Genomic DNA, 13,697 nt, shown 5'->3' with positions numbered 1-13,697 from the left:
GAACCCTTGGTAACTCGAATTCCCCGCTAGCTTGAAACAAAACTGATTTCCCTTGGATTTGCCTCGCATATTTACTGTAATTTTAACTCTATAACTTAAAACCCCGCTAACTCGAAGCGATCTTTACTCCCCTTCAGGTACTTGTCTCAGTAATTGTACCCTCGATTTTCACTTTTGTGAACTAATGAGCCCGCATAACATCAGTTTGCACCGGAAGATCACAATTTAATCTCATTTATATATTATGACAAATTGACCTTTGTCGACATCACACGTTAAAGTGAGATTTAGCGCTAAACATTCTGAAAAGCAGCTACTTTAAAGTACTTGTGGTTTTCATGCTTTTTTTGTTTTGTTTTGTTTTGTTTTGTCGTTTTTATACTTTTACATTCCTAGAAATCTTACACTGAAACATGTCGAAGCATAAAACCTTTAATCAAGTGTTTCTGGTCTATTTGTTTAAACCCCTGTAGCTCGAAACCCCGATATCAATTTTCCTTGACAATTCGAGTTACTGGGATTCAACTGCAGTTCTTACATTATTGACCACACAACAAATTGTATTTTCTCCGTTACTGATGTGGTATGCTTACCAGTGATCGTTATGATCATATACATTTTTTATGCTCAGCAGGTCTCTTTTGTGAATTCACTTTCACGCACAATTGATCATCACACTTGAAATTGCTAAGCAACAATCCTTGTGTCCAGTATTTGCACCATCGGAATTGCGTGCCTCACGCTTCGAACACTGTGTATCGTAAGTGCTTGAGGAATGCACTCCGGTGGAAAGCTTGGGTGGTTAAAATGCAACAATGTGGGAAAAGATGAAGAGATACATTAGCTTCTGGTAAGACTTAAATCTAAAAACTAGATTGTTCGCTCATTATCACGACTAATTGTTAGAAGAACGCTTCAGAAGTGTTTACATTTTGGATTTATATGTTGAACAATGGAATAAATTGAGTGGCGCTGCATGGGACATGTGAGAGATAACGGGATTTCTATAGGCAGTCTGGTTAAACAGTTAGAAACGATTTTTATTCATAGTTCCAAACAGCGATTACTCTCACTTCAACGGTGTTAGTGATTGCGTACGAAACCGTAATAGTTACTGCTGGTAAGTTAGATAAGTTACGGGTCTTCAGGCGGTCGACACAAAAGACAATTCACGATCAAAACATAGCTTATATCATGCTCTTCCTACTCAAATAAAATACGTGAATTCTAACAGTTTTTTGCGTTTGTCCAGGAGCTCAGAACTTGAATTTTAGAGTAGTTAAACAAGTAATGATGCGTATGTGTGTGATTTTATCGCTCTCAAGTTATAATATACCCGTTGTTGATTTAGATGTGACTACTGAGCAAGTAGTTCACTTTTATTATATGTAAGGAGCAGGCGTCTAGCATTGTCAGTCCTTTCCTCCTTTTCACCGGTAATTTGAACAATTTATCGTTACTGCAGCAACCAGTAGCAATGAATTCACTGAGTGATTACGGAAAAGATATATGATAAAACATAATTCATCTGAAAATTCCGCATAGGACCAAATGTGTGTCATGCATGGCTAGCATTAGAGATTCAAACGTGCTGTCGACATATGAAAGTCATATATTTGAACCGCGGATAAAAACGTGAATATGAGAGCGATAAGGCCTGTATGGGATTTGAACCCATCACTTCTGTGATAAAAAAAGTTCAGGCCTGTTCGGGATTTGAACCGTACTGGCCTAAACTTTTTTTCAGGCCTTGTTTTCCCTACTTCTCAAGTAGTGCTCATGACTGCGAAGATCGCTTTCATATTCACGCCATTATCCGCAATTCAAATATGACTTTCATATATTCACAGCCGTTTATTCACCACCTCACGGATTTATTTGCAACCAACACAATGACCAGCTCCCGGTTGGCATGTTAGATCAGCTTGTAGAGCGCTGCACTGGTATCGTAGAGGTCATGGGTTCAAATCCCGTACAGGCCTGAACATTTTTTTCAGGCCTAGTACTGCTCAAGTAGTGTTCATTATTGCGAAGATCGCTTTCATACTCACGTGTTGTATTCTACTGTCAGTATGTGTGCAGAAGCAAACCACGGTTAATTTCCACGTTAATTCAAAGCTTTGAAGATACCGAACTCAAAAAGAAATTTAATTAGTTTTTAAACAATAACTTGGACTGTTCTCTTGCCAAAAAAAAATTGAGCTTGGCAAAAAACTGTAGGGGCAAGAGAATGATTTGCAGAAAAATAGACTGTCATTGGGGTTTGATTTTGAGACATGAATATACAGTTGTTCTTTATGATGATTATTCATGAAAGTTAAACCATCACTTCCTAATCCAATCTAGTGGTCATTTTGGATAAGTCAAGGAGTTCTTGCCTAACGTAAGAAGTGCTCCACATGGGTGCAGCTTGCTCAAGTTCGCTGAAACAAATCAAGCATAAAAATGCATCTCCCTCTTCAACAAGGTAAATAAACTCATAGTCTGACGCAAGACATTTACACCAATTAAACAGCCTATCCATGATGAGGAAAGGCCCTTCTTATGGTTGATTTTTCTAGAATCCTTGATAAAAGAGGCTTCTGAAGGAGATCTGGACCACCTCTGCATATATCCAAACCTTCCATCCTTACTAGCAATTTTGATGCACGTATTTCTGCCAGAATGGACAAATAAGAAGGACCGTAGCATTAGGAGAAGGGAGACTCGATCTGGGAAATGATATTCTCCTCAGCGAGCAAATGTTTTTTTGGAATGTCACGCAATGCTGCCGGAGAATGTTGCGTGCCAACCCACAAAAACGTTTGCAAAAGAAACCAGAGGGAGGACGGTAGGCAGAGTCCGAAATTCAGTAAGCAGGTTACTGTTTAAGAACGTTTCTTGATCATAAATTAAATTTGATTATGCAGGGCATCAAATGATTCTGGCAGCAAAACGAATGCAATGTCGATCTTGTCACCTGGCTCTGTCATATTTGACCCTACATCCTCAGAGTCCAGGGCTTCGTCAGCAGCCACAAGGAGTACTTTGCACCAGTCTCCTGAGCTTTTGGCACGATATAAAAGAGTCATGAGTGGAGACTTGGAACAAAGTTTGACCGCTAGGGCCAAGATTATCCGCATCTTTACCAGTTCTACATTTACAGGTTATTACTGTTGTCATTAAAGTAAAATATTTCATCATCGTAGTCGTTACCATTGCCATTGCTATTATATTTTCGTGATCAACTAATTGAATGGTATCATTACCACTATTGATACTGTCGTTGTCGCTGTTTTTTTGCAGTGTGATACGACCTCTTTTTGGCTCTTAGCAGTTATAAGCATTTCAACTAAACCACGAGGATCGTATAGATTTTTTCTTTAACCGATTAGTGAAATTATGGTAGTTTGCATTAAAAAATGTTGATTAGTTGGCGCAGTAGAGAGATTAGTTGTGCTTTAGGGCTCAGATCAACCGTTCCAGGCTCAAACCCTATCCTAACGGAAATAATGTGAGAGACCTGTAGTATACGAACTTCCCATATCCTTATGAGGACGAGTTATAATGGTTATACGAAGAGTTTCCCTGATATATTTAGCACAATTTTTTCCAATGCTTCTGTCTTTGATTAGACATGGCGGCTGAAAGGAACGCCCTGATGGAGAGAATCTATCCAAAATTAAAGGAGTTTGCTCAGGAGAAGGGTTACGAGTTTCAGGTTTGTCAAATTTAAGCGCTCGACCAAGAGCCATTAGAATCTTGGAGGAGACAGCTACTGCTTCTATACTCAGTCTTCAACAAATGCTAATAATAACCTCTATTGTCTTCAGGTCGTTGATATGCGTTGGGGTGTCCGTGACGAGTCCACTGATGATCACTCCACACTGGAACTGTGCTTAAAGGAACTTAAGGCCTGTCAGGACCTTTCAACTGGACCTAATTTTATGGTAAATATAACTACATTCCATTATGTGCCTATACGTGAAGTCTCCAGTGTTGTTTCGGAACACTGAGACGGCGCCATGCTGAGCGAAATGGTTCTATCGTGATTGTATAGAAATTGGCATGGCACGCACCAAACGCTCGGTCTGTGCCTATGTGCTAACGACTACATCTTACAACAGAATCTTACCAACAAATCGTACTGAACTGACTGACAAACTCCTTGCTAATTTCCCGTTTTCTTAACATTAGGCATTTCTAGGCCAAAAGTACGGTTTCCGCCCGATTCCATCCAAAATACCTTTAAAAGAATTTGAAGAGCTCCTCAGTCAAATGAAAGACAAAGAGGAGAAAGCGCTGCTGGAAAAGTGGTTTAAATGTGACATGAACGCAGTACCACCGATGTACGTTCTGCAGCCAATCAGCTATCACATTCCTAATAGCCTCTGTCACGATGCTGATCAGAGGAAAGTCGCTTTACAGAATTGGAGTCAGGTTTTTTCTCAGATTCAGGACATTCTCAGACGAGAGGCAAAAAAGTTGCATGGAGCTGCAAGTATTGGCGAATTGCACAAGTATTTCATGTCGGGTAAGAAACCTTTATGGTCAAGTGGACGATAAACGGAGATTATCCGCAAATTCGACATTTTTAAAGGGAATACTTCAAATTGAAAAGGGTTTGAAGGAGCAGAAATCATGATTTTTGTTTAGGTAATTTAGATAAGAAATAATGACGCGGTGGAAATGTGGGACTAGAGGAGAGGAATGTGTGTTTCTACAATGTGGAAATGGCAAAATTTAATAAGTTTCACCCGAGGCTCTATCAATAAAAATTAAATGTTAAAAAAATTAAAATTCTGTCTTTTCGGAAGTGAGCTTGTTATTGGCCCTTTTTTGATTACTTTCTCTGCGATGGCAACCTTTCAAAAGAATAGTTTCGTTCGAGCCACTCCGAGATTGATCTCATTTAAGGCTATTTAACTACTTTTAACGTCCCTTCATTTCACAAAATTCCTGACTGCTTTACGTGGAATGAAGGCTCCGGATTTGTTTACAGTTAAAACGGCTTTTTGCATTGGCCATAAGATGAATAATTTGCATCTCAGTTAAGAGGATTATACACAAAGGAATCACGAATGAGGATCATATCTCGATGGTAAGGAGTGTGTCTTACTTAAAGCCCCCATTTTATTTGTAGTGACCGAAAGCGAGATTCGCAGTGGTGTTCTATGCGGGCCAAACCCGGATGAAAATTGCTTGTGGATAAATAGAAATATCCAGGACCTCGAGTATAACTTGCAGAGTGAAAATGCCCATTACTTCATTGACATCAAGTATGATACAAAGGAGATCGACACTGATGCGCAGGAAATGTTACAGGTAAACAGTTTGCGCATCGGCTGAGCCTTTTAATAACAACAGAGTAGAGAAGACCCAAAATTGATCATTTATATCTTTTTCCCCGAAGTGATGAAATTGTTCCTTCTACTTTTAACGTTAACATATGCAAGCAAAGAGGTGATGAGAGTACTGGAGCGTGTTATTCCAATTTATACCAGATTCTATTAACTATCGTGGAAGGAGAAATATGACACTAGGAGGGGAACATCAAGGAAAAGTCCTGTAACATCCCTCAAAAAATTGATCTTAAAGGAAAACGGCCGCAGTTACACTCATTTTATACTCGTTTTATACGAGTTTGATAGCTTGTATATCATGGACCTGTTTTGTCGAAGAGTCTTGACGCCATCCTTTGAATTCGTTTGCAGCATCTTAAGGACGTTGTGACATTGGCCGTACCTGCCTTAAATATCAGGAGATTTGAAGTTGACTGGAACTCTGAAGGGATTTCTCCCTCCACGATACCCGAGCACCAAGAATATATAAACAACTTGTGCAGAGAAGTGGAATATTTGATGAAAGAAAAGATCATTCACTCCATAAACAAGAGAATCAGAGAGGATGTTAGTGATCCGCTGTACGAGGAAGTTGTGCAACATTTAAAGTTTTGCCAGACCAAGTGCGAGGCGTTTTACGGACGGAAAGAAATCCTAGATCGATACAAAGCTTATCTCCAGGTAAACATTTTGCGCTAGCATTGGCGCTACATTACATCTAATCCTTTCACTGTATTCAACAATAATTTTGTGGAAACAAAAGTACAAAGAAATTCAACAATCAGCATTCTTAAAATTGCGTACCAGGTCTTTACAATATATACTTTTTAGGATGATAGATGTGACCCGCTCGTGATTCACGGTCAGTCAGGGTGTGGCAAGACCTCAGTGGTTTCTATGGCAGCCAAAGAAGTCTGGAATTGTTTCAGTCAATCGAACATTGTCATTCGATACATTGGAACAACGCCAAATTCTTCTCAAGTTCGTCTTCTGCTTTACAGTGTCTGCCAACAAATTTGCTTTATCTACGGCCGAGACCCAACCAAAATCAGACAGGTGTGTATATTTAATTTGGAGAGGCGCGCTTTTTTTGGATTGACGTGTTTCAAATTTGATCGTGCCCCATATTGCTTATCAAGACCTTTTTGTTAATTCTTCTGAGTCTTGACTAGCGTGCGAAAACAACATTATACTTAAACAAGAGAATATAATCTCGTGACTCAAAAGATTGGTTGCCAAGATATCAAGATTGCAGTTAAAAGATGGATGTACGGATAACGATTCACTGCGATATGGATTATCGAATTAAAATTTCTGTCCCATTTTTTTCACAGGACATGAAAGAGCTGCAGGAAGATTTCATAACCTGCCTTAGCTTTGCCAACTCGGACGAACCGCTTTTCGTTTTCCTTGATTCTTTGGATCAGTTTGGACCAGAAGATAACGCAAGACAACTGACTTGGTTACCTACAGTTCTCCCAGGCCACGTTAAACTCGTTGTGTCTACTTTACCTGACGGCCAATACGAGTGCTTTCCAATTTTAGAGGTTTGTCATTTCCAACTGATCATGTAAAACGAAAGGTAACACGAACATTCTTACTTCAGTGGTTTCTACGATCAATTCGGCCCAAAGTGAAATCTTCAAAGTTAAACTCTGCTTAATTGCTACCATATCTAAAGCAAGGGGAAGCACGCTCAAAATACTGTTCTTCATCCAGTACTGTAGCAGTAACCTACATCATAGAGGTGTTTTAAAAGGAATGCGTCAGTTGAGGGTAAGAAGGCCAAAAACTTACGGATTAATTACGGGCTGTACTCTGGGCATCGAGCGCAGTTGTTTCCCATAAGGATCTCCCGCGTGGTATATAACATATATGTTACCTCGTTTCATTTCTAGTCCTTACTCAAAGAAGAGAACTTTATAGAGGTCCCAAAGCTACCGGAAGAAGACGCATTCCAGATTCTCAGCAATTGGCTTAATGGTGGTGGCAGAATTCTCTCTTCCAACCAGGAAGTCATTGTTAAAGAATCTCTTCAAAAGTGTTCTCTCCCAATCTTTATCAGAGTCGCGTTTGATGAAGCCCTGAGATGGAAGTCCTACTCCTCGCCCAGCGAGACTGTACTTCAAGACACAGTCAGAGGTAAACAAACGTTAGTTATGTTACTGTGTTTAAAACTGAACCTACTTCAATCTCGGTAGAGCCACGACAAACCCACGTGTATCAATGGACTTCATAACAACTTAACTGTTAGACGAAACCTAATATTGGTATCAATTAAAGGCCACAATCTAGATGTCATTAAATGATGTTTCGGTGAGTTAACACGTATTCAGTGCAAGTCATGATTTTTCTATTATATTGGCCGAAATAGGCGCTGTAAATGCTTTGTTTGAGAGGATTGAGCTTCAGCACGGAAGAGTATTGGTGCGGCAAGCCCTCGCTTACATTACTGCTGCAAAGAGCGGATTGACTGGAACTGAAATAGAGGACTTACTATCCTGTGATGATCGCGTTTTGAATGACGTTTATCAGTACTGGACACCACCTATCAGACGTATCCCTCCGTTGCTTTGGGTCCGTATACGGAGTGATTTGGCAGGTTACCTTGTGGACAGAGGTGCAGACGGTGCAAGTGTTATCACTTGGTATCACAGACAATTTATCGAGGCCGCAAGAGCTAGATACTTGTCTGAAGAAGAGGAATGGACATTTACTCATCAGGCTTTAGGTGAATATTTCTTGGGTGTGTGGGCAAACGGAAAAAGGAAGCCGTACCAGACGAGTAAAGGACAAGTCCTTGAAGCTGACCGTTTTGTTTCTCATCAGCCGTGGACATTTGAGGGAAACAAAGAGTCAAAGAATTTCAATTTTCGCAAGATAAACGAGCTCCCCTATCATTTGGTGTTGTGCAACAACGTCGAAGCATTAAAACGAGAAGTACTTTGTAACTTCACATTCCTTCTTACCTGTTTAGAATCAAGTTCCCTCCGGGACCTTATGGATGACTTTGATTTTGCCCTTGAGAAAATTGTCGACGACGACATCCAACTTGTGAAGGAAACCTTACAACTTTCCAATTTTGCTCTAGTACAACATCCAGCGCAGCTGGCCACACAGCTACTCGGACGCATTAAAACATCAGAATCGAATTATGTAAAAGCTTTGCTGGACCAGGCCCGACACCCATGGCAACCCTGTCTTTTACCCACTTCTGTGTGCTTAACATCACCTGGTGGACCATTAGTTCATTCGATGCCTGGGCAACTAAAGCCATCATCAGCTATCAGTGCAAGTGCGGATGGAAAGCTTATAGCGAGTGCCTCTGTTGATACAACTTGTTCGGTCTGGGATATTAAGTCAGGAAGATTGATTCGGGCGTTGGAAGGAGTAGGTAAGGTCTCAATATTCCCTTTTTGACTTGAGTTAGATTGATATGACAAATATAACAAATGACAAACATTAGCCTGCAGTGCAGGCGTCTTATGAGAGCGAGTAAGCGTTAAGAGCTCGCGATGGTTTATCTAGCCCCCCATGCCTGTTTGAAGATAGAGGCGGTGGGGGGAGGGGGGCGGGGAAGGCGAAAAGATGCCTGCCCGAGGAGGCTGCTGAATAGCAAGACACCCTCTGATAAGTTGCGCGTCACTGCATTCCGGAAAGTAGCAGGTAACCAAACAAAATGAGTTAAATAAAAAAACCGGAAGCACTGTCTTCCGACAAAAACAAACACACGTAGAGCCGATGATTGAACAGGTGTGGCAGTTGTTTCAGCCGGGAAAGAAATGGCATCGAAAAAACCTCCTCCGCAGTCACAAATATGAGCTGATATTTGCTATAATCTATATTTTCGAAACGACAATCCTTGAGTGTACGTTTATCCGTTTGACGATTTTTCTTCCATTTGGTCGTATAAGGTGCTTCGAAGTAGACAAACGACAACGTTTTTTCCCTCATAAATTTTTTCATACGAACCAACACCTGGAACATAGGCTTTCCCTAAAGCTAGCTGGCAACACGGCCAGTAGATCCTTTCCAGAAACCAGTGTAGAAATTGCTTCTTTTTGTTCCGATTTTAATGCGCGAGAAATACCAAATTCCGAAAGACATAATTAGGTGCCTCATCAAAAACCGAATCGAAACTAACAACTTTTTCATCGACAGAGTTCGCAATCTTTCTCTTTTTCCTCCAAGAGCGAAATATCCAAATAACACATTTGGCTTGTGATTGACGGCTGGAGCTTAACCGCACTAATCAGAAACTCCATTCGTGGGCGAACGCAGTTTTGCAAAAATATCAATGACCTCGGGCAGGCGTAAACTTCATCCCCCTACCCCTACCCCTCTCTTTATTTCTGACTGTCGACCACCCCCTTGGTACAAAATTCTTTCTCTCCCCAGCCTTCCGCTCTCATTAAGATAACAGATGGCGGTCATAACTTTCGCTAAGAAAATGCTGCGCACTTACTCGCCAAAATTAGGCCTGCTCTGCAGGCTAGACAAACATTTACCATTGCATTTCCTTGCCACCGCAACAAAGTGATTCTATGTTAATGACCAAGGTCCTAGAACTCATACTTGAGGACGGGGTAAGAGTTAGTCTTAAGAACTTCATCCAGATTCATTTACCCTTTCTTCATCAACTGGAAATATATTTTACCCGAAAATTAAAATTAAAATTGCAGAAACTGAAGTTATTTTGGATTGGGTCTACAATAATTTAAAGACATTTCCGGTTTTTCGAAGAAATGATGATACAAAAGCAGCAGCGTTGTAGTTTTTCTAATCCGCAACGCCTTTCGACAAGGATCACTAGCTTGTCATTATCACATTTTATAGTTCATTCAAGTCGTTCCTCTTTTTATTCCTGTGGCCTTTTAGGTGATGATGTCTGGTTTGTGACGATAACCCCTGATAATTCAACAGTTGTGACCTCAAAGCCCGGTTCCATATCTGCTTGGAGGCTTTCTACCGGCCAAAGGGTGTTTCTCTTAGAGAAGCTTACAGTTGTGGCGCCAATTTGTGTTTTTAAAGGCTATAATACAGTTGTGTTGGTGACGATTTTTAACCAACACATCAAGCTATTTGACTTGCATACAGGCAATCAGATTAAAGAAATTTATGACGATATGCTACCAAAGGAAAGTGCAATGTCATTACCGGTTATTTTGTGTTCTCTTGATGATCACAATGTTCTCTACACGAGCAGGGGCACATTATCCGGAGTTGCTTCCTCAAGAAGTTGGATCAGAGCTGCTAATTTGGACACCGGTAAAGTAGAGGTGAAGATGCAGATCGGTCCTGGCTTTACGGTACAATTTATTGGTGTCACAGCCTTTGACACGTTACTTTTAGTGATGTGTGAAGGAGAACCGGATTCGAGGAAGGGATCCGCCGTTCAGACCAAATTTTTCATTTTGGAACTTTGGAATGTTTCGAAGAAGGTTTTAATTCGTAAGCTTGTAGACCTGTCAGAGAAAGTACGATGCTATGCATTATCGTCCGACAAATCAAAAGCTTTGACATTGGGAAACTCAAGGTTTTTACCAAATGCTAACGTTTTCCGGGCTGAATTAAAAGTGTTTGACTTGGAATCTGGCGACATTACCGCACAGATGTTGACTTACCCAAGCACTATTCACCTAGTGGAGTTTGTTGATTTTAATCACGTCATTACGGCATCTCGGGACAAGATCGTTCGACTGTGGGATTTAGAAAGGAACGTTTCATCACCGGAAGACGAGAATGATGAGGAGGGCGAAGTAGAAGTCGTCAGTGTCTTTGGGTACCGAGCGATCTGTTGGGAGAAAAATGGAGTACGTCTGATAGACTTTCAAGAAGGAAATTTTATCCAGTTTATAAACGGAATACAACCTCAAGTGGTTTGTGTTAGCGACAGTGAAGTCATTCTGGTGTCATCTGGAAAGATGTACTTATTTGACATGAACGAGAGACAATTTATCCATCAATTTGATAGGGATACCTGTCAAGGAGGACTACCAAACAGCTGTTTTGTTTACAAACAGGCTCAGGTGATTGCCATATCTGACGATCAGCGGTCTCTATGTGTGTTCGACATCAGTGATGGCAAGAGGATAGATCAGCTGGAATGTGAACATATTAGAAGGTCAGTGGAAACGATAACTTAGGATTATTTCTTGCTCTTTAACAGCGTTAAATTTTTTTACCTTTACCAAGGTACCCAGTCACCTCACCACCAGGAAGACTTGATGAACGTTCCAAATATTTAAAGGTTAGACTTCGTTCGATATTCCGTTTGATATCTTCTTTGATCAGATCAAATTGGTGGCTTTCGATCATTGCGCGCATTTGACGCCTTCCCCCATCTTGAGAAAACAATTAGGCCTTCAGCATGGCTCTATAGTATTGCCCATGGCATTGTTATGGCGATGCTCGCGAGACTCAAGCTCAAACTTAGGAGTCGCCAAAAGCTTTGGATTTAGACCAAATTAGCTAACGACCTTGGTGGCGAGTTTACTGGTGGCGACTAGATGGTGGCGACCCAGCTGTTAGCGAGTCTTCGTGGTGGCGAGTTGACTGTAAACCGACACAAATATGAAACAGATTTCTCGTGAATCGACCGGTCTCTTGACATTTCATATTTTAGTACCGAATGACAGCCTTAAATATAATATTAAAATATATGAATCTTAAAAATTTATTGTTGTCTTTATGTTAAGACTTGTCCATTCCCAAGATGGCGAAATCTGTGTCTCTGGGCACAGCGTCGTAAATGATGATGAGGCTAGGTCGTGGTATAGCTACTCTGTGTGGGATATGAATGAGAAGACATGTATCCAAAGAATTACCCTGGAAGAATCACAGGCAGATTTCAGTGGTGAGTCTGAGTGATTTCAAGTGTCAAATAGTCAACCAATGATGGCCTGGGTGATTTCAATTATTTTTGACTGATAATAAAAACACGGGTAGCGAATAAGTATCAGAACAAGGCGATACTAAATTCAAGCAAGCGTTAACCAAGCGTTTATGTACGTGTACATAGGACTAAGAAAATCTCCACAATTAGTCAATGAGTTCAATGGCTTAAAATGTTGCGTTCAATGGGTACATATTACATGAAAACATCGGTGTCTTCCCCCAAATGTTATACTCCACGTAAGATTGGTCATTCCAAGTTTTTAAGCTTATCGCGACTAAATTAGATCTTTATATGAGTAGTGGCACGTTCAGAGGGAGTAGTGATCAATTGCAGTACCCTGCGAACACTATTAATTTCAACAAGTAATTGATAATATCGTGCCCTTTACTGCTCATATGGACAACATTTTAATGATTTCCTGCTTTTGTAGAAATGCAATTGGCTGCAGATGGGAATCTCCTTTCAGATATAGTCTACAATCTTGCTACCCAGCTCTACAGTGCAGTTGTGTATGAAGTGCATACAGGAAGGCTCCTGTTTAAATCAAAAACGGAACACCATGTTCATTCAGTTGCCATAATCGCGGAAACCAGAACCTTGATTTTGGGTTTGTTTGATGGCACAATGGAGCTCTATGACGTAGGAAAAGGAACGTGTGTTCAAAGGCTTAAGCATGCGCACCTCGGTGCTATTCATCGGATTTACACAACCAACGATGGCTCTGTTGCGATGACAACCGCAGGAGGATTAGATTCGAAAGATCGGTCGATTCGTTTCTGGAGACTGTGCAAAAGTAAACTCACGCTGTTTACTGTGTTCACACCAGATGCAAAAGTATCATCAATGAACCTTTCTGGCGATGGCCAGCTTGTAGCTTTAGAAGTAACCGAAGTAGTTCCTTTTGTTCTTGTCAGAGGAACACAGCGAGAAGTAAATCGATTCAGCGACCTTGACCGATTCACTTGTAATTATATTGTAGATTTAGCGGACTTGAAGGTCCTTCATACATAATTTAGCACCTGTTCGTCAGGCCTTGTGCAAAATATTCATTTGAATTTGATAGAAAGTGCATGCTTATTAAAAATATGAAGACTCTAAAGCATTATTCAAAGATGTTTTATTGATGATTTGTAGACGTGAAAAGTTAGTGAGCCATACCCTTCCGCATTAAAGTGACGAAAAGCATGAATAAAAATTATTTGTGTCTCAGGTCTTCAAAGGGTCTGCAGACATTTACTCTGAATTATTTAGTGGGAAACTAATAAATCAAGAAAATTAAGCAGAGAGAGCGGTTGTCTATTCCTATATAATCAAAGCGATTTCCAAAAAAAGATAAAAAACAAATAAATTACAAAGAAAAAATCGTAAGAATCACGATCTATCTAAACTGTATATTTTTAAACAAAAATTAAAGGTCAAGTTTATATTACCAACGAAGATTTTAGCCGTTCTTTTAATCTCCTACCTCTCAAAATTTT

The 13,697-nt window shown here is 40.4% G+C and overlaps 1 protein-coding gene across 3 annotated transcripts; it reads left to right on the top strand.

Annotated features, from left to right (window-relative positions):
• Nucleotides 1-555: 555 nt before the first annotated feature.
• LOC131796844 (NACHT domain- and WD repeat-containing protein 1) lies at nt 556-13,531 on the top strand. Of its 3 annotated transcripts, none has more exons than XM_059114449.2 (15): nt 556-850; nt 2,347-2,467; nt 2,910-3,145; nt 3,615-3,700; nt 3,813-3,929; nt 4,177-4,513; nt 5,123-5,304; nt 5,694-6,002; nt 6,153-6,377; nt 6,656-6,868; nt 7,220-7,463; nt 7,696-8,715; nt 10,200-11,445; nt 12,020-12,177; nt 12,650-13,531. In XM_059114449.2, exons 2-15 carry the CDS (start codon nt 2,400-2,402, stop codon nt 13,228-13,230), a joined length of 5,022 nt encoding a protein of 1,673 aa, XP_058970432.2. In that variant the 5' UTR covers nt 556-850; nt 2,347-2,399; the 3' UTR covers nt 13,231-13,531. The 3 variants fall into 3 exon arrangements, with proteins under 3 accessions (XP_058970432.2, XP_058970431.2, XP_058970433.2); XM_059114448.2 differs by lacking the exon at nt 556-850 and adding an exon at nt 2,562-2,830 and having other exon boundaries at nt 2,368-2,467; XM_059114450.2 differs by lacking the exons at nt 556-850; nt 3,615-3,700 and adding an exon at nt 2,562-2,830 and having other exon boundaries at nt 2,368-2,467.
• The last annotated feature ends 166 nt before the right edge of the window (nt 13,532-13,697 follow it).

The sequence above is a fragment of the Pocillopora verrucosa genome, chromosome 1 (assembly GCF_036669915.1).
Source record: "Pocillopora verrucosa isolate sample1 chromosome 1, ASM3666991v2, whole genome shotgun sequence".
Classification (NCBI taxonomy): Eukaryota; Metazoa; Cnidaria; class Anthozoa; order Scleractinia; family Pocilloporidae; genus Pocillopora; species Pocillopora verrucosa.
This window is presented reverse-complemented; position numbering and strand designations above follow the sequence as displayed.

Bases quoted from the DNA above. Each gene is read 5' to 3' on its own strand.
- LOC131796844 (XM_059114448.2), top strand. From the start codon at position 2,742: ATGTTTTTTTGGAATGTCACGCAATGCTGCCGGAGAATGTTGCGTGCC. The intron at 3,701-3,812 runs GTTTGTCAAATT...TATTGTCTTCAG, and splicing joins AGAAGGGTTACGAGTTTCAG to GTCGTTGATATGCGTTGGGG. The intron at 6,003-6,152 runs GTAAACATTTTG...TATACTTTTTAG, and splicing joins GATACAAAGCTTATCTCCAG to GATGATAGATGTGACCCGCT.